The sequence below is a fragment of the Alosa sapidissima genome, chromosome 10 (assembly GCF_018492685.1).
Source record: "Alosa sapidissima isolate fAloSap1 chromosome 10, fAloSap1.pri, whole genome shotgun sequence".
Taxonomy (NCBI): Eukaryota; Metazoa; Chordata; class Actinopteri; order Clupeiformes; family Clupeidae; genus Alosa; species Alosa sapidissima.
This window is the reverse complement of record NC_055966.1, coordinates 15,651,380-15,673,555: the sequence shown is the minus strand read 5'-3', so window position 1 is coordinate 15,673,555 and position 22,176 is coordinate 15,651,380. Positions and strand designations below refer to the sequence as shown.

The window sequence follows — 22,176 nt, the reverse complement described above, 5'->3', positions numbered from 1 at the left end:
CTCCAAAACACTATAAACTGGCCATCATGTGCCAAAATGCTAGAATATTGCACATTACATCTTGGGTAGGTGTGAGTGTGGGGGAAGAGAGAGAGACTGACACACAGAGAGAGAGAGAGAGAGAGAGAGAGAGAGAGAGAGAGAGAGAGAGGGGAAGGAAAGATAAATACAGTGTACGGTGGTGAGATGAAGGGAAAGTGGAGTGATGGTAAATGGGGGCTATCACTCTGCCCTTTCTTATGGAAATGGTAATGAAGTGACAGAGAGAAGCCGAGACAATGGCCACACATGCAGGTGGATTGTCGTAGCGCAAACAGTTTCCTGTGAGACCCATTTAGCTCCCTGGATTTTACTGACTCACAAACCACCTTAGTGCCCCCTACAAAGACCAGCACGGTCAAAGAGAGCACTCTCCCACAGACGACCGTCCCAGACGCTCAAGTCCAGCCAAGTTCAGTGGGTGAACCACGAGACTCACTAGTGTTGCATTGCAGCTTTGATTCACACTCCCACTCAATGAGTGATTTACAAAATACAGATGGTATTTGTTGTAAAACCATGATAAAAAAACACTCCAAAGAAGATAACATAACTCAGTTTAAAACTGTTGAAATAAATAAAAAAGTAAGGTGATCATTATGTTTATCTATTAGGTAAGGTATGCACTTGGAATAACAATGGTTGGACAAGGTTGTTGCAAAGAAGTTGTTGCTGTAGACAACAGAGTAAACAAGAGTACAGATGGTCACAGTATCCCTCCTTGAGCCAATTACTTGAAATAAGTTTGCAGCCATCTGAGGATGGAGGAAGAACTTATTCCTTTCCCCTTTAAAATCCCATTTAAGTGTAACATGTCTTGTGAGGGTGGACCCTGTCTCCTTTACATTTAATTTTAATTCATTTGCACAAGGGTGGTCTGGTCACACCAGCTGAGAATCTCAAAAATCAATGTGTGACCCTTCTTGATGGAATAACCTTTTGCAGTATTTCCATGAAACAGCATGAGGAGGTCCTTGTGAGGATGTGCTGCTGTGTGTCGTTGTTTGTGGGGCTGAGGTGTCCTAGAGAGAGGCATGTTTGGTTGTTCAGCTGGGAGCTGGGAACCGGCCCTATAACTCAGCCTTTTCACACCCAGGTGAGTGCTGACCTCATCCACATAAATCCACCCAAAATCCCAGAGGAACAGAAACCCTACCTCTGAGTCCAGTAAAACCAAACTCTTAGAAATAAGGGGAATCTTCCTCATAGGGCACTGATACAATACCAGATTTGAATGGTTCTAGATCAATAAACTGCAACACACATTCAAGATGAGGGAAAAGAAATAAGTTTAATAACTAAAAATCAACAAAAGTACAGCCTTTTGATTTTAACATTGCAATTTTAAATAAATTTAAAGCAATTTGACCATAGCGTGATATCTGTTAGTAGCTATGGTTTCTTTAAACACTAGAAAGCCAATACAAAAAGGACACATCAATGTTTCCTTAAATAAGCCAACATTTCATCTTTGTCTCTTTGAAGATGTTAAAGACCCTCAAAGAGGACACTTTGCATCTCACCTAAAGCTGAAACAACCTTAAAAGGAAAGTTAAAAGTTACTGGATTTAAAATAGAAGTGTGATGTGAGAGAACGAAGTACTTCCAATGAGCCTCAAATACACATTTGTGAGAGAACTGGAAGACAGCAATTATCTACAAGGAGAGTGTGCATGTGTGTAGGTGTGAGTGTGTCTCTGTCTGTCTGTGTGTGTGTGTGTGTGTGTGTGTGTGTGTGTGTGTGTGTGTGTGTGTGTGTGTGTGTGTGTATGTGAGTGTGTGTGTCTGTGTCTTTTGTTAAATTGTTTTCTTACTGCAATTTTATTGATATTACCTGAAATACACAATTAAATAACATGACTTAATATTTTAACAAATGGAATGGAACAAATGTATAGCGTTTTGGAACCAAACTCTTCATGTAAAGATTCAGTTGGTATACCTAATGAGAAAATGGTGTAATGATATACCACTATAAAATGTGATTTAAAAGTGGTATATAGGCTACTCCTTAACCAGATTTTTGACGGTCATAATTAATGTGCCAGTTTATAATCATATTATTTGAACACAACTAACAATTTCCTAAATAAAACTATGAACATGTGAAAACTCAACTTCTGTTACAGTGTGAACACCTGTTTAAGTCTGAACAGGACAAACAAATATAAAACTCTCCTGGGCTTATAAAAGCAACAAGTCAAGAGACTGCATAGTATAATAATGGGTTTCATATCAGAAAATAGAGGTCAATGAGCCCCATTCATAAGCATTATTCCATGGGTGTTTAGAGAGGGGTACGTGGACCTTCATACCTTTGCCTGGACTAACTGAAGGATACACTATGTCTGTAAACCATTACTGTCGTAAAAAAGATGGTTTCAATTGTATCGGTCCCAAACTAAGACCTGCCACCAAGTGGACATGCATGATGCCAGTATTCATCTGGCCGCATCAAACCAGTCAACAACCTCCAACTCTCGGTCATCCACCCTCTCGCTCACATGTCTGCCAGGTCATGTTTCCTTTCCCTAGGCCTACTCATCTCCCGCCATCCGCTCAAGGCGTCCTGGATCAGTCCTGTTTGTTTTGTGACTATCTATCTAATGGAGCATCCCTCCCTATATCCTCCAGTCTGATTCATGCCTTGCTCTCGCTCCGTCTTGGCCTACTCGTCCTGGCCTTTGTTTACCCTGTTTCAACCAAGCCTGTCCTCTGGAAAATATGTAACATCTTATAACTGGCTCTTTGTGAACTGCCAGGGCTCTGTCATATTTCACACCCAGGTGCTTGTATGCCACTGCTGCAGAGACCACAGTGTGCAGCGTATCTTACCACTGATGGCAAGAAGGAGATTCTGAGAGAGGAAGGAGAAAGGCAGGATTTAGAGAATTGGTACATGTGTGCACGGTCACGTTTCATGGGTGGAAACAACTTAATTCATTTAATTTTGTAATAATAATGTGATACTGTTCTTTTCAGGTTTTCAAAAGATCAAAGGATAGTTGAAACCAAAACTGACTGAAAGGTTAGGTAGATATCAATGGGCCCATCCATATAGTTAATTTTACAATTATTTTTAGTTTGGTGTTTATTTGTCTGTCTGACGGTAGAGATCAATTAAAGCAAGGACAAATAGACTCAAACACAGTTTTTTATCCAACTGCAATAACCACCCAAAAGATGAAACAATGAATGACAGATAGTATGCCTGCAGATGAATGTTCATACTGTTTTATTGCAATGACTGTGTGTTCATACTTTATTATGCAATTACTGGGTGTGTATGACTGTGTGTGTCTATGCTGCTAATGATGTTATATGTTTCTATTTATTTTTTAGGTAACACTAGCTCTTAAATTATTTATTATTTTTAAAAATGTATTTATATATATATATATATATATATATAGACCCAATGAATGATGCACTGACTGGAGAGCACTTTAAATTGCGTTGTACCTGTGACAATAAAGATCTATTCTTCTTCTATTCTATTCTATTCTTCACCACACTGTTTAAAGGCTGTAAAGAGTGTGTCATAATTCTTATTGTATACCTCTGTCCAGAAAGATGGCAGAGAAAAATGAAAACAGTTTCATTCATAAATAACAACCCTACTTTAACCTGGGCCTATTGTCTACTACATCTTGATACTCTGAGCAATTGAAACGGGATGATAGATATGTTCCTTCATTAATGTCAAGTCAGAAGTTAAATGGAGTAAAATTTAAAGGAAACATTCTCTGAGAATGATGCCATTACTTTTCCAGGAAAATTCTGAATAAAAATGTAACATAGTCTAATGTAGGGTATATGTAGTCCAGTTACGCTGGGCGTTGTATTTCCTGAGTCCAGCCTGGCATTGCAATATATATACATTAGTCAAAGAGCCAATCTATTTATAAACTCGATATTTAGAATCACAGTAGCCTAGTGGCGTCTTTTATGAGAATCGCAATTAGGATGATGCCTGTATCCGCGCAAAAGTGCCCAATCTCCTGATTTTAAGGATTATAATGGCCTTCTCACCTCACTATTGTCACCAGAGCGGGCAGACACAAAGGTAAAGCAATCGCCACTGGAAGTTCAAAGGCTACAGCACTAGATAAGCGCAGTGACCATGGCGTCTTTAATCTCCCTTTACGCACTGGCCTTTGAGGTTATCCACCTAGTTTTAAACAAGATGATAGGAAATCCGTAATGTTTCCTTCTGAGGCATCGTCAATTTCAAAAAAAGAAAAGGAAAACAAAAGAAGAAAAACATGAGCGTGGCTAGCAGACTAGCCACAACTCCCATGACTATTTTGGTTAAATTGAACATCTGATGTTCCTTCAGTGATTTGTGAAATAGTTTTTTTTTTTTTTTTTAAATAACAGGCCTATAGGCTATTGTTGTTGTGGCTATGTGTGGTTCAGTTTGAATAGGCTAGCCTAAATGTAAAAGCTTAGCCTAGCCTATATAAGGCTATGTTGCCTATAGGCCCGCATCACATTCAGAGGTCAAATTTTTAAATGCATGTGAGCTTTTGGATAAATGGGTGGGGCTTAACGCAAGCCCCCTCCCATTTCTTAACATTGGCCTCTGAGTTTTAAGGTACGCCCATCTCTGTTAAGGTTACCTTATGGAGGCCCAGGGTCCTAGCCGGGTGTCAATCAGATTATTTCTCACCACACAGCCACGAAAAGATGAGCTCCGCTACTGATCAACGTTTGGAACATCTGTTGACTGCCGTTGAGAACGAATTTCAGAAGGGCAGTGAGAAAGGGGATGTTACGGAAAGGGATATCAAACTCAGTTTGGATGATTGTGAACTCTGGACAAAGTTTAAAGAGCTCACCAATGAGATGATCGTCACGAAAACGGGGAGGTAGGTGATTCAACATGAACAAGTTATCGTTAACAGACTTTTTAAAAAGAAGAAATGTTATAACCTGTAGTGTTGCCTGTTATAGCCCATGTCTTCAATAGAACAAGGCACATAAAAAGAACGTGGAGGAAATTGGGGACGTCATTTTTAATTCTGGAAAACAAATTAAATGTCAGATAACTAGCCTAAGCCTATTTGTGCTGGAAAAAAACTCTTGTCTTTGAATCTAAATTTGAATTTCCCATTTATTTGATTTTTTCCCCATTCAAAGACGGATGTTCCCAGTGCTACGGGTGAATATTGCTGGATTGGACCCTAATGCCATGTACTCTGTACTTTTGGACTTCGTGGCTGCAGACAATAATCGTTGGAAGTACGTAAATGGGGAATGGGTTGCAGGCGGTAAACCCGAACCACAGAGTCCCAGTTGCGTCTACATTCACCCGGACTCACCCAATTTTGGAGCGCACTGGATGAAGGCCCCGGTCTCTTTCAGTAAAGTGAAACTCTCCAATAAATTGAATGGCGGTGGACAGGTAAGACAGTCAGCCAGTCAAAAATCTTTTTGGGCTGAAAAAAGAAAGTTTATTAGCTTATCATTATTTCTGTTAATTATGTTGTTGTTGGTGTTATAAAATTATTATATATCTTTACAGATAATGCTGAACTCTCTGCACAAATATGAGCCCCGTATTCACATCGTGAAAGTCGGTGGTGTTCAAAAAATGATAAGCAGTCAGTCCTTCCCAGAGACGCAATTTATTGCTGTCACTGCATACCAAAATGAAGAGGTTAGCCAAAAATGTAACCACTTTCAATTACATCTCAGAATATCCACATCATTATAGAAATAATAGGCTATAGTCTCTAACTTTTTTTTATTTTCAGATCACAGCGCTGAAGATAAAACACAACCCATTTGCCAAAGCATTCCTAGACGCCAAAGAAAGGTAAACAACTGTTCGACAAAGACAAGCCGTTTTAAATTAGTCCAGTTTAACAGATGCTGCATTCTCTTGGTACTGAGATGTAGGCCTACGTGCTTAAGCTATTTTGCGAACTGTATTTTCTCATTGCAAGGCCCATGTCATTTACAGGAGTGATCATAAAGACATAGTCGATCATCCTACTGGAACTCAGCAATCTGGTTATGCTCAGAGTAAGTAGACATTAATGTTTGGTCTCTTTCTCAGTTTGGTTACTGTTGCCTCTTTCTCCTACTTTGAAGCACATTGAGCTTTAAAGTAGGATTCAATAACTAAATTAACAAACAAATGAATTAATTAATGAATTACAATGTTCCTCATTTGCAGTTGGCAGCTGGTTTCTGCCCAACAGTACTTCCATGTGCACAAGCACTAACCCATCCCAGTTCAGTGGGGGCCACAGCCTGTCGTCAGGCTCCTACTGTGAGAGATACTCTTCTCTGAGGGGTCATAGGTCCTCCCCATACCCGATACATTACCCTCACCGCAGCCCCAATGCCAGTAAGTGCAGTTACAGTCAGTCTTACACAACACACTTTCACTCTCCTGCCTGTCTGGCCTTTCCTCTGCTGTGAGCTGTTTCTTGAATTATTATCAAGCATTGTTCAACCATGAAATGAAGATTGTGGGTCTTGTTGTTTCGGTTAGGATGTCTTTATTAATATGAGGCGGACCAATAAGTCTCAATAGAGGGCTGATTTGTAATTTGAGATCATAGTAAATGAAAATCATACTCTTAAAACAAATGTGTTGGAAACAACACAAACTTCTGGACGTCTGGACACAAGTTGTATTGTTTTCAACATATTCGCTTTAAGAGTGTAGGTAGCCTACAGATAGACTGACGCTACAAATACACAACATGCATTGAGTGTTTATGCAATCTTCACCTGTTTGTCTTCTATTGTTTTTGTCAGACGCCTATATGGACAACACCTCAGCCGGGCTAGCAGGCTCCGAGAGCTGGTCTTCCTTACAGATCCCTAGCCCCAGTAGCATGGGCTCTCTGCCACACACATCTAATGGCACCACCAGTCCCAGGTAAACACACACTCACACACACACACACACACACACACACACACACACACACACAGAGAACAATCTTGAGAGCAAGACTTGCCTGTCTTTAACATAAGTTATATTTGATTAGACTGTTTGTTGGTGCATCCTAAAGGCTTTAGAGGGATTGCAAATCAGTTACCAAATCTGTGTACCCACTCCACCTTAACTGTAGTGGTGATTAGCTAGTCCCACAGTTAAGAACTATTTGTAAAGATTTCCCTTGTTCTGTCCCTTTTCTCAGTCAGTACCCTGGCCTGTGGTCGGTGACGGGGGCCCCTCTGACCTCGGCCAGCCCTCCATCGGGCTCCTTGACCGGGGGCCTGACGTCCCAGTTCCTGCGCAGCTCCCCTGTCTCCTACACCAGCCTGAGCTCTTCCTCTATGACCCCTTCCTCTTCCTCGCCCATGTACGACACAGGGCTCGGCGAGGTGGGTGGAGGCGGCGAGGCTCAGTTTGAGAGCTCCATCGCCCGCCTCACGGCCTCGTGGACAACGCCGGTGGCCCAGAGTTACTGAGGGTCAGTGTTGTAGACGGACACGTCCTCTCTCTCTCTCTGGCCAGCCGACCTGCATGGCTTCTCTCAGAGGAAGCCAAACTGACTGAGTGAAAAACAGAATAGACATTCCATAAGAAGGGTTGAAGGACCACAGGTTATATGTTGCTCCTAACTGAATTGGTAACCATTTGCTGGCATAACTAAATGTTTAAATGGAACAAAATAAATATATATAAATAAGATCCAACCATTCTTATTGGGATGTCTGTGGAACTGGGATATAACTAATAATAATAATAATAATGCTAATGACCGTAACACTGGATGTCTATTTATTTTTAATAATTGTATTCCATGACTTCTTTCCATGATTTGAATGTTCTATATTACCTATATAAAGTGTTTGACAGCAGAAAGTTTGCTTATGTCCAACTTGAATTGGTTTGTTGTATATAATTATTCCTTTTCTGTGTCTGTGATGAAAGAAGTGTCTCATGTTCTGTCCAAATCAAATGTCATGGCACCTTATTTGATATATGTGCCTTAAAATGCAATGTGCTGGAAACTCAAAATAATGTACATATACATACTCTTTTTGTTCAAGACCCAATACTTGTGACTTTTATTTATGTTATTGTAAAAAAAATAAATTAAACATTTTTTCACATCTCAAGAAAATTGTTTTGAGTAAATAACAAATATTCCAAAAAATGTAATATATCAGCTAATAGGCCTACTCCTGAATCTTTTACTCCTGAAAGATGAAACCGAAGGTGGTATGGGTTATTACTGATTATTGCAGCTGTGTGAATTCATGTCGCAGCATTAGAGAAACCATCAATACCAGTGGAAATGCGAAACAAAGATCCAATATAAATACATAGAGATGTCTAAATACTGCAACACTTAAATCAACGGTATAGAAAGCTATGACATATCTCAGCCCAACTACCGACTCTGCTGCAGAGCCCATGGAGCTAAAGGCCTGCACGTCCACTGGGGCTCCTTCACCATAAACCTCTACATCCAACAATGTCACAGGAAGGTGGGAGAGCCTGTGAGATAGCCCTCTCCAAACAGTTGGGGAGGAAAAGTATAACTTGGCGTACAAAGCTCTCTTAAACACATCTGAAGTCCTGTCTTAGAAGCTCCCATCTAATTCTACAGAGGGTTTCCCAGGGCTTCCTGCTTATGACTCCCAGAAATCAGCAACTTAAAAAGCTTAGATCTCAGCTCTCAGCGCAGCTCTTACATTAACATTTACAGTGCAACCGGAAAGTTTTCAGAACCTTTGAAGTTTTCCAGATTTTGTTATGTTTCAGACTGGATTCAATTCATTTTTTCCTCATTAATCTACACACAATACTCTAATACTCCCCAAAAAGCAAGCCACGAGGTTGAGAGAATTGTCCGTAGACATGTGTGACAGGACAGGATTGTGTCAAGGCAGAGATCTGGGGAAGGATACAAGTACATTTCTGCAGCACTGAACTCTGAAATCTCATTCATAGTGACCAGTGGGTCTTTGGTTACCTGTCTGACCAAGGCCCTTCATCCTGGATTACTCAGTTTGGCTGAGTGGCCTGATCTACGAAAAATATTGGTTATTCCAAACATTTCCATGAGAATGATGGACGCTACCATGCTTGTGGGAGTCTTAAGCACTTTCAATGCTGCAGATATTTTTTGTATCTACCCCCAGATCTGTGCCACAACACAATCCTGCCTCGCAAGTGTACGGACAATTCTCTCAACATCATGGCTTGCTTTTCACTCTGACATACACCATCAACTGCAAGATCTTTTATAAACAGTTGTGTGCCTTTCTTAATAATAGCCAATTAATTAATTTAGGCACAGGTGGACTCTAATCAAGTTGTAGAAGCATCCAAAGCGACTCATAACAGGTACAATGCCTCAAAAGAGCTAATACATTTTCTGTAGGTTCCATTTATTTCCATGAGGTAAAAAGATTTTCATATATTTAACTGTTTTGTGTTTTGTCCATTTTAAATTAATTCATTATAAATGAAATTTAATTATTTACACCCATACTGGCATTTTCTTTTAGTAAAGTAAACAAATTTGTTCTCTGAACTTCTATAACAGCTGCAATGCTTTTTAAAAATCAGTTATTAGTTCCACAACAACCTTCCATAAGACCTACCTAAGCGTATTAAAGACCTAGTGGTGTAGTATTATAATGTATTTAAGACGTTTTAAGGCCTTCATGTTTTAACAGTAATTTAATTATTGAATTTACAACTTTTTTAAACTGTTTAGACCCTGCAGAAACCTTGTATAGGGTTGGCTTAGACCACACCAGTCACAGTGCATCAGTTTCCAAATTCTCTGCCTCACCCCAGGATCAGCTGCCATTGTGTGATGGTCTGTGCTGTTGTTTGTTAGCAGAGGTTAATAAGTGCATATACAAGCACAAATGGATAAAGTTTACCCTCATTTGTTGAGGGCGGGGTGGATGTGGGTGGTAGAAACTAACTCCTGGCCCCTTATGACGCACACATTGGGGGCATTTGCACACAACTGCCTGTAATACTACAAACTTTTCTTTTTGGACATTATGTCTAATCAATGGCTTATGATGAGGCTGCATTTAATCAGTCACATGCCCATAACCAATGAAAGGCCATTATATAAAAGACTCCACTACACTGAAGCCTCTTACACTAGTTGGCCTCTGCATCCCCAGGTCTACCAGAGCACAGCGAGGTCAGTGAAGATGGCGGCAGTGTTTGTTCGCCCACCAGACACCCCCCGCTCCCTTGACCGCCCTCCTTCTCCTCCTCTCGCTCTGATCCCTGGCTGCTTCATTAATGAGCACATTTTCAGACCCTGGTGCGAGGTGACCGCAGCCGAGCACACGGACGGCCCCCATAGCAACCCCAGGCTTTGGGGAAGGCAGACAAACAAAACGGTTGCTGGAAAGAAATAAGAACCCACACAGACACTGAGTCTTACCAGACAGATTATTAGTTCTGCACTAAATTTGGCTCTCTATATTTCTGTCTCTTTCCATTCCTCCCACTTGCCAAGTACACCAGTCATCTGACAAATAACAAAGCATTATTATTAAAAAAATAAATTATTTTAATTGAATATTTGTTGATCACATCTATCAGATGAATGTATCACAAATTCCAGGCTGTAGGAGATGCAGGGAGTGTCTACAAATCGCCTTGGCAATCAAAACTTTATGGAGCAAAACATTACTCTCATTCTCCCCTCCCTTCTTCCATCCCATATCTTTATGCTATTTCAGCAACAAAATGTTGATAGGCTGTGATAGCCATCTGTCAGTACCGCTAGCAGCTGTTTTGTCCAAACCTCAAACTAGTGGTGAATGGGAGAAGATGCTACTTGACTTTGATCTGTGGCAACCCAGCAGGCCACCTCATCCTTTCACGTGCAGAGGCATTAAGGCACTACTTCGGGCAGTTCAACTGCTAGCATGATCTCAGAGATCCATGACCTCCTCTGCCACGGTCTTCTCGTTGGACTCTACGTAGCGCTCCTGAACCCCAAGTGCTCTGGTGAGGAAGGTTAAGGCAAAATACCTGTGACGCTGGTACAAACGCATTTTACACAGAGATCAAAGTATGCTGTCCCCGTGTGTGCTTTCAGACAATGCCAGTAGCACAGACGTGACGTTTATGTAACATAGCATCAAGCATGACCAACGTGTATGCTGGAAATAAAGCATTCCTGTCACTTTTTACAATCACAGGTCAGCTTGGTGTTGGCAGGCTCTTGCTAGCCATGCACATTTATATAGCTTTTGTTCACAGCAGGGGACTAGAGTGCAGGGGACTACAATGACGGACTATAACCTGGTCTGGCACTTAAATGATGCTCTCTTAAATGTGCACTATTGGGTTAAACCTCTTCACACACACACACAGTTTGCACACACACCAATTATCACCACTTTTGTTCGGAAATTCTAAAACAACAATGTCTTTTAACACTTCAAAATAACATTTGCTAAATGAACCTTACATTTTTCAGTAGCCATAGGTGTGTAGATTTTAACAAAATCTGGTTTGGTTGTTAACGGGAGCATTTACTGCCTGAAATATCCGATTTTGATTACCACGCCCAGAGTTATAGTGCTGGCCTGATGGGTTGCCTATTTACGCCGTTTCAACGGCACATGATTAGACCGAGAATTCTCGTCATGAAATTAAAATTCCACTGGAGCTCCAAGCGGATGTGTACACGGAGCCTTACAACACTGTTTACAGCTCTTCGAGTCACGGTAAAATGTCATTTTTGGTACATAGCTAATTTAGATACACCTATAGTGTGGGTGCTTGCGTTTCTTTAGGAATCCACCGTCTTGGTTTGTATAGAAATGGATATTAAGTGACACATACACGCAAGACAGCGGATATACGGGACCGACGGTAATAGGGGCAGTTCCGATACATGTGTGCACACAAAACATATGCACAATGAAAAGAAAAGAAAAACAACAAAATTATATGAAAGGATACGCATCAAACTGAAAGTCTGCTCCCACTGCTGCGGACATCATGGCCTGAAGGTTCCTCTCCTCCAGGTCCCCAAAGCAGTAGCCATTGGCTTTGTCCACTGTGCGCAAAACCTGGACCATACTCTCACGGTCCTGGACAGAGACAGGGGAGAGAATGCCAAATATTATACACTAAAACAGGCGACAGTGGCTCAGGAAGTAGAGTCGTCGTACAGCAACTGGAAGGTTGCCAGTTCGAGCCCAACTCCTCCTGATCCTGTCGAAGTGCCCTTGAGCAAGAAACTTAACCCCAGTGCTCCCAATGAACAGGTTGGCGCCTTGCATGGCAGCCTCCACCATCGGTGTATGAGTGTGTGTGTGAATGGGTAAATGTGAGGCATGACATTGTAAAGCACTTTGGGTGCTCGGAGGAGTTGATTAAAGCGCTACATAAATGCAGTCCATTTACCATAAAACAGAACAGAAATATGCAAAACCCTTCCAGGATATGACAGATCACTCTGGCAAGAAGAAAACTATAAAAAAAATGTATGACTAAGAGTGCACATACCGGTACTTAATTTAACACCCTCAGTGTGTTTGACATAGTTGAACAGATACGGATGCTAGTCTCTCAAAACACTCCTTGACTAGTCCACACACACCACCCACATACATACATAGCTGAGACATCAAGTGAGACATGTTCTGAAATACATACTGCATGGATACTTAATGAAACAGCTGCATTGTACAAGGTCTCACCTGCACATTGAGGGGCACAAAGGACACTAGACTGTAGTCCTGAATCACCTCTGCCAGCTTCTCATTCAGATGGAGAAACTTCTTAAAGAATGGATCTGCTGCCAGATGATCCAGCAGGTAGGACAAGTCCATCACTTCTGTGTAGAAGTCTAGGTTGAAAGCTAGCAAAGGAAATGCAAGATTACATTTCAGTTAGTTCTGCATCCATGGATGTCATGATGTGAATGATGGAATACATGAAACAGTAGCTTAGTGGCTAAGGAGCTGGACTAGCATGCAGTAGCCTGAAACGATGTGTGTTCAAGTCCCGGCTTCCACCGTTGTGCCCTTGAGAAAGGCACTTCACCTCTGCTCTGGGGGACAATGGCCCTCATTATATAACTGACATAATAAGTTGCTTTGGATATAAGCGTCTGCTACATGAATAAATGGAATGAAACATTTATAGCAAGTGAAACCACTAACATACAAAAACGAAGGAGCTCTAAATGACAACAGGAGAAAATAGAGCTGATAAAAATCCTACATTGTCTTATGATCCAAAGCTCACCTAACTTTCCATACTGCTCAATCAGGTCCATCTTGGAGAGGATATTGACATGGGGAAGTTCCACGTGTAGCATAGTCGACAGGGATGTACAAAGCACAGATATGAACTTTGCTGGGTCTGCACAGTAATGAGAATCCACTAGGTGCACTGCTGTCAACTGGAAAAGGAGATAGAACAGGTCAGATGACAAAATAGGCCCACAGCATAATTTTCAGAACTGGTACATTTTCAGTAGAGCTACCCACCCTGAAGTTCCATCTGGATAGCTGAGAAAAGACGTTCTTCAACGCATTGTGGTGTGTGTATAGTTCTACTTGTCCAGGGCAATCGAAAAGAAAATAGCTGTCATGGTGCTGCTTCAACCTGGCCTCAAGCCAGTCGAAATTTGTCTCTAAGTATTCCATGCAATATATAAGGCCTCCGTTTGGCCCCAATTTCAAGCCCTCCATCACATCATCAAGTGTTACTAGTTCTGAAATGTCCACATCGCATTGGTACGGCAAGCCCTCGTTGGCTGGATCTAAATTCACCACTACCACTTTGCGACCAAGACATGTCAGGAACTCCTGCATTCCTCGGCAATAAGTTGTTTTACCCGAACCAGGGGGTCCGATCACCACCTGGCCGAAGTGTAGGGATGGCGCTGGACGAGCATTTTGTGATGGAGTGTTCATGATGGACAGTCGATGTGTCAGTCTGAAGGTGAACTGACGTTGACGTTACATTAAATATATTAAGAAACAGCACTGATTAATAATTTAACCAACCAATTTGGCTAGCTTACTAGACATTTGTTTCTGTTACACGATGCATGTGTGTAGCGTTAGTTAGGCTACCCAAGTCAAATTAGGACGATTAAGGTAATGTTAACAAGAGGACGAACAGCTCCGAAGAGACATTATAAACCCATTGATCCTTGACACGCGAAAGATTATCACATATCCTCAAACACGGAAACTATTTATTTTACTGTCTATGCTAATTCCCCGGTTCGCTCGGACTTCCCTTGTTGTTGAACACCCTGACCCGGAAAATGTCTTACTTCCGGTTAAATATTCCTAACCTTGTCAAATTACAGGTTTCGGGGGCTATGATATTTTCACATAGGTCTATGGATCTAAGGATCTTTGCTATAGAGCCGCCGAAGGGCATTTAAACTTTCGAATGACATCAAAAGTGCCCCAACTGTAGATCTAGACTTAAGACCAAACTGTGTTCAGATACTTTCTGATAGTTAAATGTACTTCTTGTTCATCAGATGCACTAGTTGACAGAGCACTCTTTGGGTGAGTAGGCTGCTGCTGTTCATTTTAGTACTGGCCCCGTCCTTAGTTGGACAAAGGGTGATTCTGTGAAGTAGACCTCCTGTCATTCTACTGAGACAGAACAAGCACAGTCTGCTCTATTTATTATTTATTTAAGCTCTAACTCTGGATATTTGCCTCTATTCAGGCATGTTGGGCCCTAAAGGTATGTGCCCACACAATCGGGGCTGCTTTCAAGAATCTGTTTTTAAAGAGTGCTGCTGTTCACTGGATGTTTGACTAAGGATCACTCGAGTAACACATTTTGAATCTCTCTTTAATTATTCTACCGTGTACTTCATGTTTTTAATTATTATATTTATTGTGCTTTACTTTATAAAGTATGTTTTAACTATTGTCCATTTCTGCTTTTATTTACTATTATTCTTTGCCTTTTTACATAAAGCACACTGATTTATCCCTGTGTATGAGATGCACTATATAGTAAACTTGTCTTGCCTTTTGTCTTTCCTCTAAATAGCTTTGTATTCCCTCGCAATACATTTTGCATTCCCTCACAATACGTTTTGCATTCCCATGCAAGAGTTTTCTATTCCCTCAAAACACTTCTTACTTTATGAAGGAACCCAAAGTTTGTTGTGAGTGAACGCAAAAACATTTTGAGGGAATGCAAAACTATTGCGAGGGAACTCAATAGGAGCTCAAAAAAATAAAAATTCCCATCTCCAAAATAAATTTCCCTTTAGGGACATTCAAGTGATCCCCAAAGGATCATGATAAAGATTTTTTTTACGAGGTGGGAATTTATTTTTTGCATTACCACGCAATAGTTTTGTGTTCCTTGCAATACTCTTGACTTTGAATTTCATGTATTAAGACATTTTAATAGTAAAAAAAAAAACAGCACATAATTACATTGACACCATCATATCATAATAAGATTCTAAAACATTTTTCTGAAACATTTTACTGATAATAATGTAACCAACCAATTTGGCTAGCTTACTAGACATTTGTTTCTGTAACACGATGCATGTGTGTAGCGTTAGTTAGGCTACCCAAGTCAAATTAGGACGATTAAGGTAATGATAAAGATCATGATAAAGATTTTTTTTACGAGGTGGGAATTTATTTTTTGCATTATTTTTGCATTACCGCGCAATAGTTTTGTGTTCCTTGCAATACTCTTGACTTTGAATTTCATGTATTAAGACATTTTAATAGTAAAAAAAACCAGCACATAATTACATTAAGACACTATCATATCATAATAAGATTCTAAAACAATTTACTGATACAGTAAATGCACAAAAGTGAAAGAAATGTCTTCCAACAACATTTTTTCACTAAAATCCGTTTAACATAGTCATCTACTTGGTCCAATGCTGCCCCCTGGTTGCCATCCTTTGTACTTCATGCTGGAGGTCGGCTGGCGCCTCAAGAGACTGTCGCCCTTATCGATGTCTAGGGGCTTATCATACACCGTGGAAATGTGAAAATCTCTTCTAGGTTTTTTAACAAAAGAGTTCAGTTTTTCTCCATGGTAACTATAAAGAAAGATTGATTAAAAAAGATAGTTAGATTTCTTTAAACATTCAATAAATTAAATGATAAAATCAGTTAAGGACAGCGCAAACATCAATGCTGTTCTTACCCAAAGCCACGCTTGCAGTTTGGATGCTGTCCCTCATTTTCCAGAGCGTCAGCCAAGCCAACCTGACTATGGCCCAACCGATCGCCTTCTCTCCAGCCCTGTTTCTCCATCACACGTCTCCCCACCCCCTGTGATAAAATATAAATAAAAATACACACGCGTCACTTATTTGATAATCAATGGATTGCAAAGGACACAGTCTGTCTTTGTTTAGCAAAGTTAATTAATTTGCAAGTACATGTTGTCTTTGCTTGCTATTCTAATGTAATAATGCTCAGATCAAGACACATAAGACTGACTAGAGGTGGGTGCTTAGATAAAATCATACGGTAGCATTACTCCTGGCTTTCCAGTAGGTGTCTCACTTGCCTTTTAGGTGTTCTAGTCAAGTCAAGTCAAGTCAATTTGTATTTCTATAGCACATTTACAGACGGCTGAGCCACACCAAAGTGTTTCACAATAAAGTGCTTAAGCGCAAAAAAAAAAAAAAAAAAGGCCTACAAGACAATGACTGTAGGAGTTAAAATAATGCAAAAAGAGAACATTTAAAAGGTAACCAGGGGACACTATGCACTGGCACTTAAAAAAAGAGACACTAATCAAAGGCAAGTGACAAGGGTCTTTAAAAAGGACTTAAAAATATTCAGAGACTGGGCTGCGCGGATGTGGAGGGGGAGGCAGTTCCAGAGACCGGGGGCTGCTACTGCAAAGGCTCTGTCCCCCTTGGCTTTTAGCCTGGTTCTGGGCACTTCCAACAGCAGTTGGTCAGCTGACCGTAGTGCTCTGGAGGGGATGTGGTGGTGGAGAAGATCAGACAGGAACGTGGGGGCCAGACCATGGAGGGAACTGTTAGTAGAAGTTTAAAATCAATGTGGTAGCAGATGAAGAGTCGGGCGACTGAGTTCTGAACCAACTGCAGGCGGCGGAGCTGTGATTTATCACCGTACCGTTTGTACCCAATGAATGCTAAACAAAACAACAACATAACTGCTCAACCATAGATCCTGAACACCAGGATGCAACAATGACAACAAAGCTGCCTCTCGTGAGCATTTCACTGGGGTTTTGAAGCACTCTTAAAACAAATATGTTGTCTCTATCTGGACATAGAGATGTGTCAAAAACAAGTTGTGTTATTTTCAACACATTCGTTTTAAGAGTGCACTTTATAGTCCAGTCATTTTATGAAAAAAGGTTGAACAAATTGCAACAGAAGCAAACTTAACTGATTTTGTATCCTCAATATGTCCTGAGTAAGGGAAAAAAAGCCCCGAAGAATCTCAATAGGGGAAAGTTTAGAAAAAGACCTAAATATACCCTATTTATGCGCCTATTCAGTATTTTTCTCACGCGAATAGGGGAAAAAATTAACCTTCACATATCACCTTGACAATTACTGAGTTGATTACTTACATCAAGACAAACAAAAAATGTATTACAAGTTTTTTGAAATTGTTTGTTAACATGGGCAAACAGGGCATAATGTAATTACATATAGCTAATTTGTATAAATACCACAACGGAGCTAAAAAAAAAATATTAAAAACTGGATATACCAAAAAACGTTGATGTAATCGCGTCCTGCCAGGACTTTTACGGGCTTTTCCCAAATCACGGAAGTAACGTCGACGCAGCGGTATAGTACCATCCGGCAAGTGCAAAGGACCCTAGGGTGAAATTACTCCGAACCATCGCTTTAAGCACCATGGGTTGGCACTTCTCACCTTGGTAAACTTCTCAAAGCTTCCAATGTGATGCTGGGAGCAGGACTCTTCTCTCAGCCCCTCTCTTAACCTCCTTTCCCGACGCATTTGCACATAATCCCGCGAGTCCATATCTCCTCCATCTGTGGACAGAGAAAAAATAATTTACCAGCGAAATGGTCGTTCAGAGATGATTTCATTTCTATAGAGTTGTCACCCGAAATGTATTTCAACATATTCTGCATTACCTTTGTCGTAGTAAACGCTCATGTCTACATCCCAGTCATCTGCAGTTTGCTCATCAAAATCTAAAAAAGGGGGGAAATGTTTTAGTACTTCAAAGCAAAGTCCATGGCAAGGTGACTCCCAAGATAACATGGCATCCTGAGAGCTAAATATGGCACAAGCGATTATAATCAGCCAATATTATGTTGTTAACACCAAGATTGTGGTTGCCTTATTTAATAAAACACTGGAAATTGGCACCGTATCTGTTACAGCTCCAGGGAGTCTACCTTAAAGGAGAATTCCGGTGTGATATTGACCTAAAGTGTATTGAAACATGATACCGAGTGTTCACACTATAAACCTTGCTCATAGCACTGGAAAATTACTGCCCATTTATCGGTATTTCATCTGATGTCATTGTCACTCATGATTTCTTTCATACTATGATGTATACTAACAAAGTAAACTGAGCATAAAAAGATATTTCCAAATACAGGTTATTCTAACACTTCTATACACACATACAATATACCTTTTTATACAAAATACTTTTAATTAATTCTTTAAAGTTGAGCTGGCTCTTGAGCACAATAATTACATTACTTATAATTCTTCTTATGAGTACATGAAATTGAACTTCAACTTGTATGACATAAATTCCCACACTTGAACACATATGCTAGAAAGCGAGCTAGCCATGGGGCTATAGCCCAGAGGTGTTTGAACCTTTTTTTGTATACATGTATATACTTATATTTACTTTTTCTGCTGTAAGTGCATGTTGTGTGTGATGTCTGTATGCTACTGAGACCTTGAATTTCCCCTTGGGGATCAATAATGTATGTATGTATGCATGTATGTATGTATCTATCTAATAAATGAGGTTTCCTTTGTGGGCGATATTTACTCTGCATACACTGACCATATTCACATGGTGAGAGAGTAACCAAACAGATATACAGTAGCAGGAGCCTACCTCCCTCCTCCTCCTGCCAGTACTGGGCGTCTGTGTAGAAGACCAGGCCGGATCCTCCCTTCTCCCACTTGAGCTCAATCTCCTCCTCGTACAGCCTCTCCTTGCTGCGCTCCTGACTGGTCACATCCTCATGCAGAGCCTCGTGCCTTTCCCACTCCTCACAGCGGTCATCGTCCTGCACCATGCACACACACACGCGCACACACACAGATTTATATACACATTGTACCATACAAAGAAGTTGGTAGAACTCTAAATCCTTGAATATTCTGTGTCTGCTTCATCCTTGTATAGAAGTACACTTCGGTAGACGTGATGCACAGACATAGAAGTATTGCTGATACAGATGATCATCTTATAATCAAACTATCTGTTGACACTGTTAACAACAATTAATGCTTAAGGTTAAGGTTAGGGGTTGGATTTGGTTACAGTGATGTTCAGTAATTGTTCAACAACAATTTTACATACTGAACTTGAATCTTCACAGATGATCTGTTGGTCTCTGTGGATGGACTATCCAAGTTAAGAGTCTATATATCTAGTGGTTTTAACATTATGAATATTATGAGGAGAATTAAACACCCCATGTAAGATACTGCATTTTTAGTACTGAAGGTGCGGTGAAAAGTTTGGGCCTAACACTAGTGTTCACAAGACAGGCATGTAAAAAGACCAACCATAGCCAAGTTGGCACCGATAAAGTTGATAAGATGCATAGCCATTCAAATGTAAGGACTTGGCTATCTGTAGTGAGCACTATGCAACATTTTAAGATGCATAAGATGCATATCCATTCTAATGTAGGGACTTTTTAGTCCTGGAAGCCACTCACATCATCAGCATCAGACTGAGCAGCATCCTCCTCTTCCTCCTCTGGCTCAGGTTCCTCCTCTCTCTGCAGGGTGCTCATGGAACCCTGAGGAGCCCCGCCTCCAACCAGAGGAAGAGGCACTTTCCCAGGGCCACAGATCTCGTGACCTCTCGCCGTGAACACGCTCTCTTCCGTGGGGCTGGAGATCATCTCACCGGAGCCCTGGTAGTGGTAGGGCACGTTGCCGTAGCGTCGGCTGGAGCCCGTCTTGGGGAAGATGAGGCCAAGCTTGCGGATGAGGCGCGGCGGCAGACGACAGGACTGGATGAGCTGTAGAAAGACGCTGACTGGTGTGCCCACATTACCGGCAGGCATCAGGGAGGGAGGGTTAAGCTCAGGCATCGCCTTCAAGTCGGCTTCGGTAAAGTTTTCGCTCAGGGCCACTCGGCGCCGCTGCTCCGCCTTTGTCTTATATGGAAAGGTGTCATCACCTAAGGTCAAAGAGAATACTGATGCTTCAGTCACGTTGGTAAACTTAAGGTGATGATACATGGGGCAACGAGCAATGTTGCTGGGCAATCATTTAACCAGTTCCATTTATTCTAATTGGATGATCATGACAATATGCCTACTGATGATTAAAGTTCTCCAGAAAATAAATTGTTGTCCAATATTAATGGGAACATGCCAGAACCACAATAATGCGAAACATTGCCTAGCAACATCGCTCAAAAAGTTGCCCCATGAATCATCAGCATGGGGCATCAAGCAACAGGACTATGTTAACAGTAATAATTTGATTATTGGATTGTTTGAAGGTTGCAGTGTAGATTGTGGTTCGCTTGTATTGAGTAACTCCTGGCCTCTGCTACACACATGTACACACATATGATACCGCTAGGTCTGACAGCGCATTCCATTGTAGGCTACAATTATTTCTGATGAAACTTGTCTAGTTGTATTAAAATGCAGATGCAAAGTTAGAGCGTTTCATCTGATTCACATGATACAGATTTACCAAGTACTTAGCTGTTGCTCTCCACATTTAAAGTGTAACAATGTAACCACACCACGAATAACGTCCGAATCAGACACTCACCACTCTGAGGCGAAACTCGTACTCTTCTAATGACACAACACTTTGCAAGCCAGTTTCCCTTTGAATCGATCCACTGGTTTCCTGAGTACATTTTAAGGAACCGGTGTGTGTCCTTGGCGTGTACTGACACCACACAACAACAAAATTTCACATTTTTCACGTCTTTGGCCGCACTTTGGGGATCTTCCGTCGGGCTATTCTCATCATCCTCGTTGTTAATGATCTGTGGTGTCGCTTCTGTCTCGGACTCTTGAGTTTTCCGTTCATTGACGGAACTTGCGGTCTCTTTTTGGATCTCTGGTCGATGACGGTAGTGAAAACAAATGAATCCGCCACTTTCGATAAATTGACTGAAGTAGTTTCGGAGGTCAGCGGATCTAAATTTCACTGGGATGTTTGTAACGGCAAAGTAGACAGGCTCTGCACAATCCGCCATACTTGTTTACGTTCTTGAATCGTCATAGAGTAAATGTTATTTAACTTCCGGTTTTCTGAACCAATAGTGTTTGAGGCACTGAAGAACAGGATGAATTTAGTCCGATTTTATGAATTAGGGTTCTCCCCTGTATATAATCTAATAGGCTAGAACTACTAGTTGATGAAAATGAATTAGAACTACATTGTGTGAAATAACATAGGCTCAGATCACACTAGAAAAATATCAGTTGGTAGCACCACACATAGGTTAGGCATTTTCAGACATTTTTGAAGATCTAATATTATATAGGCCTACTTGCACACTTCCAAATCTCGCCCCATGCTTGAATTCAAGCACAGTGTTTTTAACAGCCTTGATATCTAATGTGATTAACAACACAATCATGGGGGCTGTCCCTAATATTCCCAGATGGCATGAACAGACCATATTTATAGGCCTATAGTCTATGACTGACACCCGCATAATTAGGGATCCTATGGGAACTATTGGGCCATTTGAAAGAGCAGAATACCACTTGTTACGAGGTTCATTGGACTTTATGCAGCATTGCACAGATTTGGTTGAATGTGACGCATGCTGGACTTTTGTACAATGCAAACATGCATTGTGTGATGTCCAGCATGCATCACATTCAGCCAAATCTGCGCAGTGCTGCATGAAGTTGAATGAGCTTACAGCACAACAATGTATCCTTAAATGGCAAATTAAGAAACCTTGTCCTTTGTTCCCTAAAC

At 41.0% G+C, this 22,176-nt stretch overlaps 3 protein-coding genes across 3 annotated transcripts; 1 reads left to right on the top strand and 2 right to left on the bottom strand.

The window, feature by feature from the left end:
• The first annotated feature begins 4,658 nt into the window (after nucleotides 1-4,658).
• Nucleotides 4,659-7,476, top strand: LOC121720741 (T-box transcription factor T-A-like). The gene is made up of 8 exons (XM_042107135.1): nucleotides 4,659-4,910; nucleotides 5,182-5,446; nucleotides 5,567-5,701; nucleotides 5,799-5,860; nucleotides 6,008-6,069; nucleotides 6,224-6,397; nucleotides 6,814-6,937; nucleotides 7,203-7,476. The coding sequence occupies exons 1-8, from the start codon at nucleotides 4,729-4,731 to the stop codon at nucleotides 7,474-7,476; spliced, it is 1,278 nt and encodes a 425-aa protein (XP_041963069.1). The 5' UTR covers nucleotides 4,659-4,728.
• A 3,065-nt stretch (nucleotides 7,477-10,541) lies between these two features.
• On the bottom strand, nucleotides 10,542-14,296 carry gpn2 (GPN-loop GTPase 2). The gene is made up of 5 exons (XM_042107724.1): nucleotides 13,510-14,296; nucleotides 13,265-13,421; nucleotides 12,715-12,875; nucleotides 11,972-12,102; nucleotides 10,542-11,005 (listed from the first exon to the last, which is right to left on the bottom strand). The coding sequence occupies exons 1-5, from the start codon at nucleotides 13,936-13,938 to the stop codon at nucleotides 10,933-10,935; spliced, it is 951 nt and encodes a 316-aa protein (XP_041963658.1). The 5' UTR covers nucleotides 13,939-14,296; the 3' UTR covers nucleotides 10,542-10,932.
• Nucleotides 14,297-15,727: 1,431 nt separating this feature from the next.
• gpatch3 (G patch domain containing 3) lies at nucleotides 15,728-21,502 on the bottom strand. Its single transcript, XM_042107723.1, has 7 exons — nucleotides 21,004-21,502; nucleotides 19,926-20,395; nucleotides 19,091-19,265; nucleotides 18,135-18,194; nucleotides 17,908-18,029; nucleotides 16,184-16,311; nucleotides 15,728-16,076 (listed from the first exon to the last, which is right to left on the bottom strand). The coding sequence occupies exons 1-7, from the start codon at nucleotides 21,437-21,439 to the stop codon at nucleotides 15,896-15,898; spliced, it is 1,572 nt and encodes a 523-aa protein (XP_041963657.1). The 5' UTR covers nucleotides 21,440-21,502; the 3' UTR covers nucleotides 15,728-15,895.
• Between the last annotated feature and the right edge of the window lie 674 nt (nucleotides 21,503-22,176).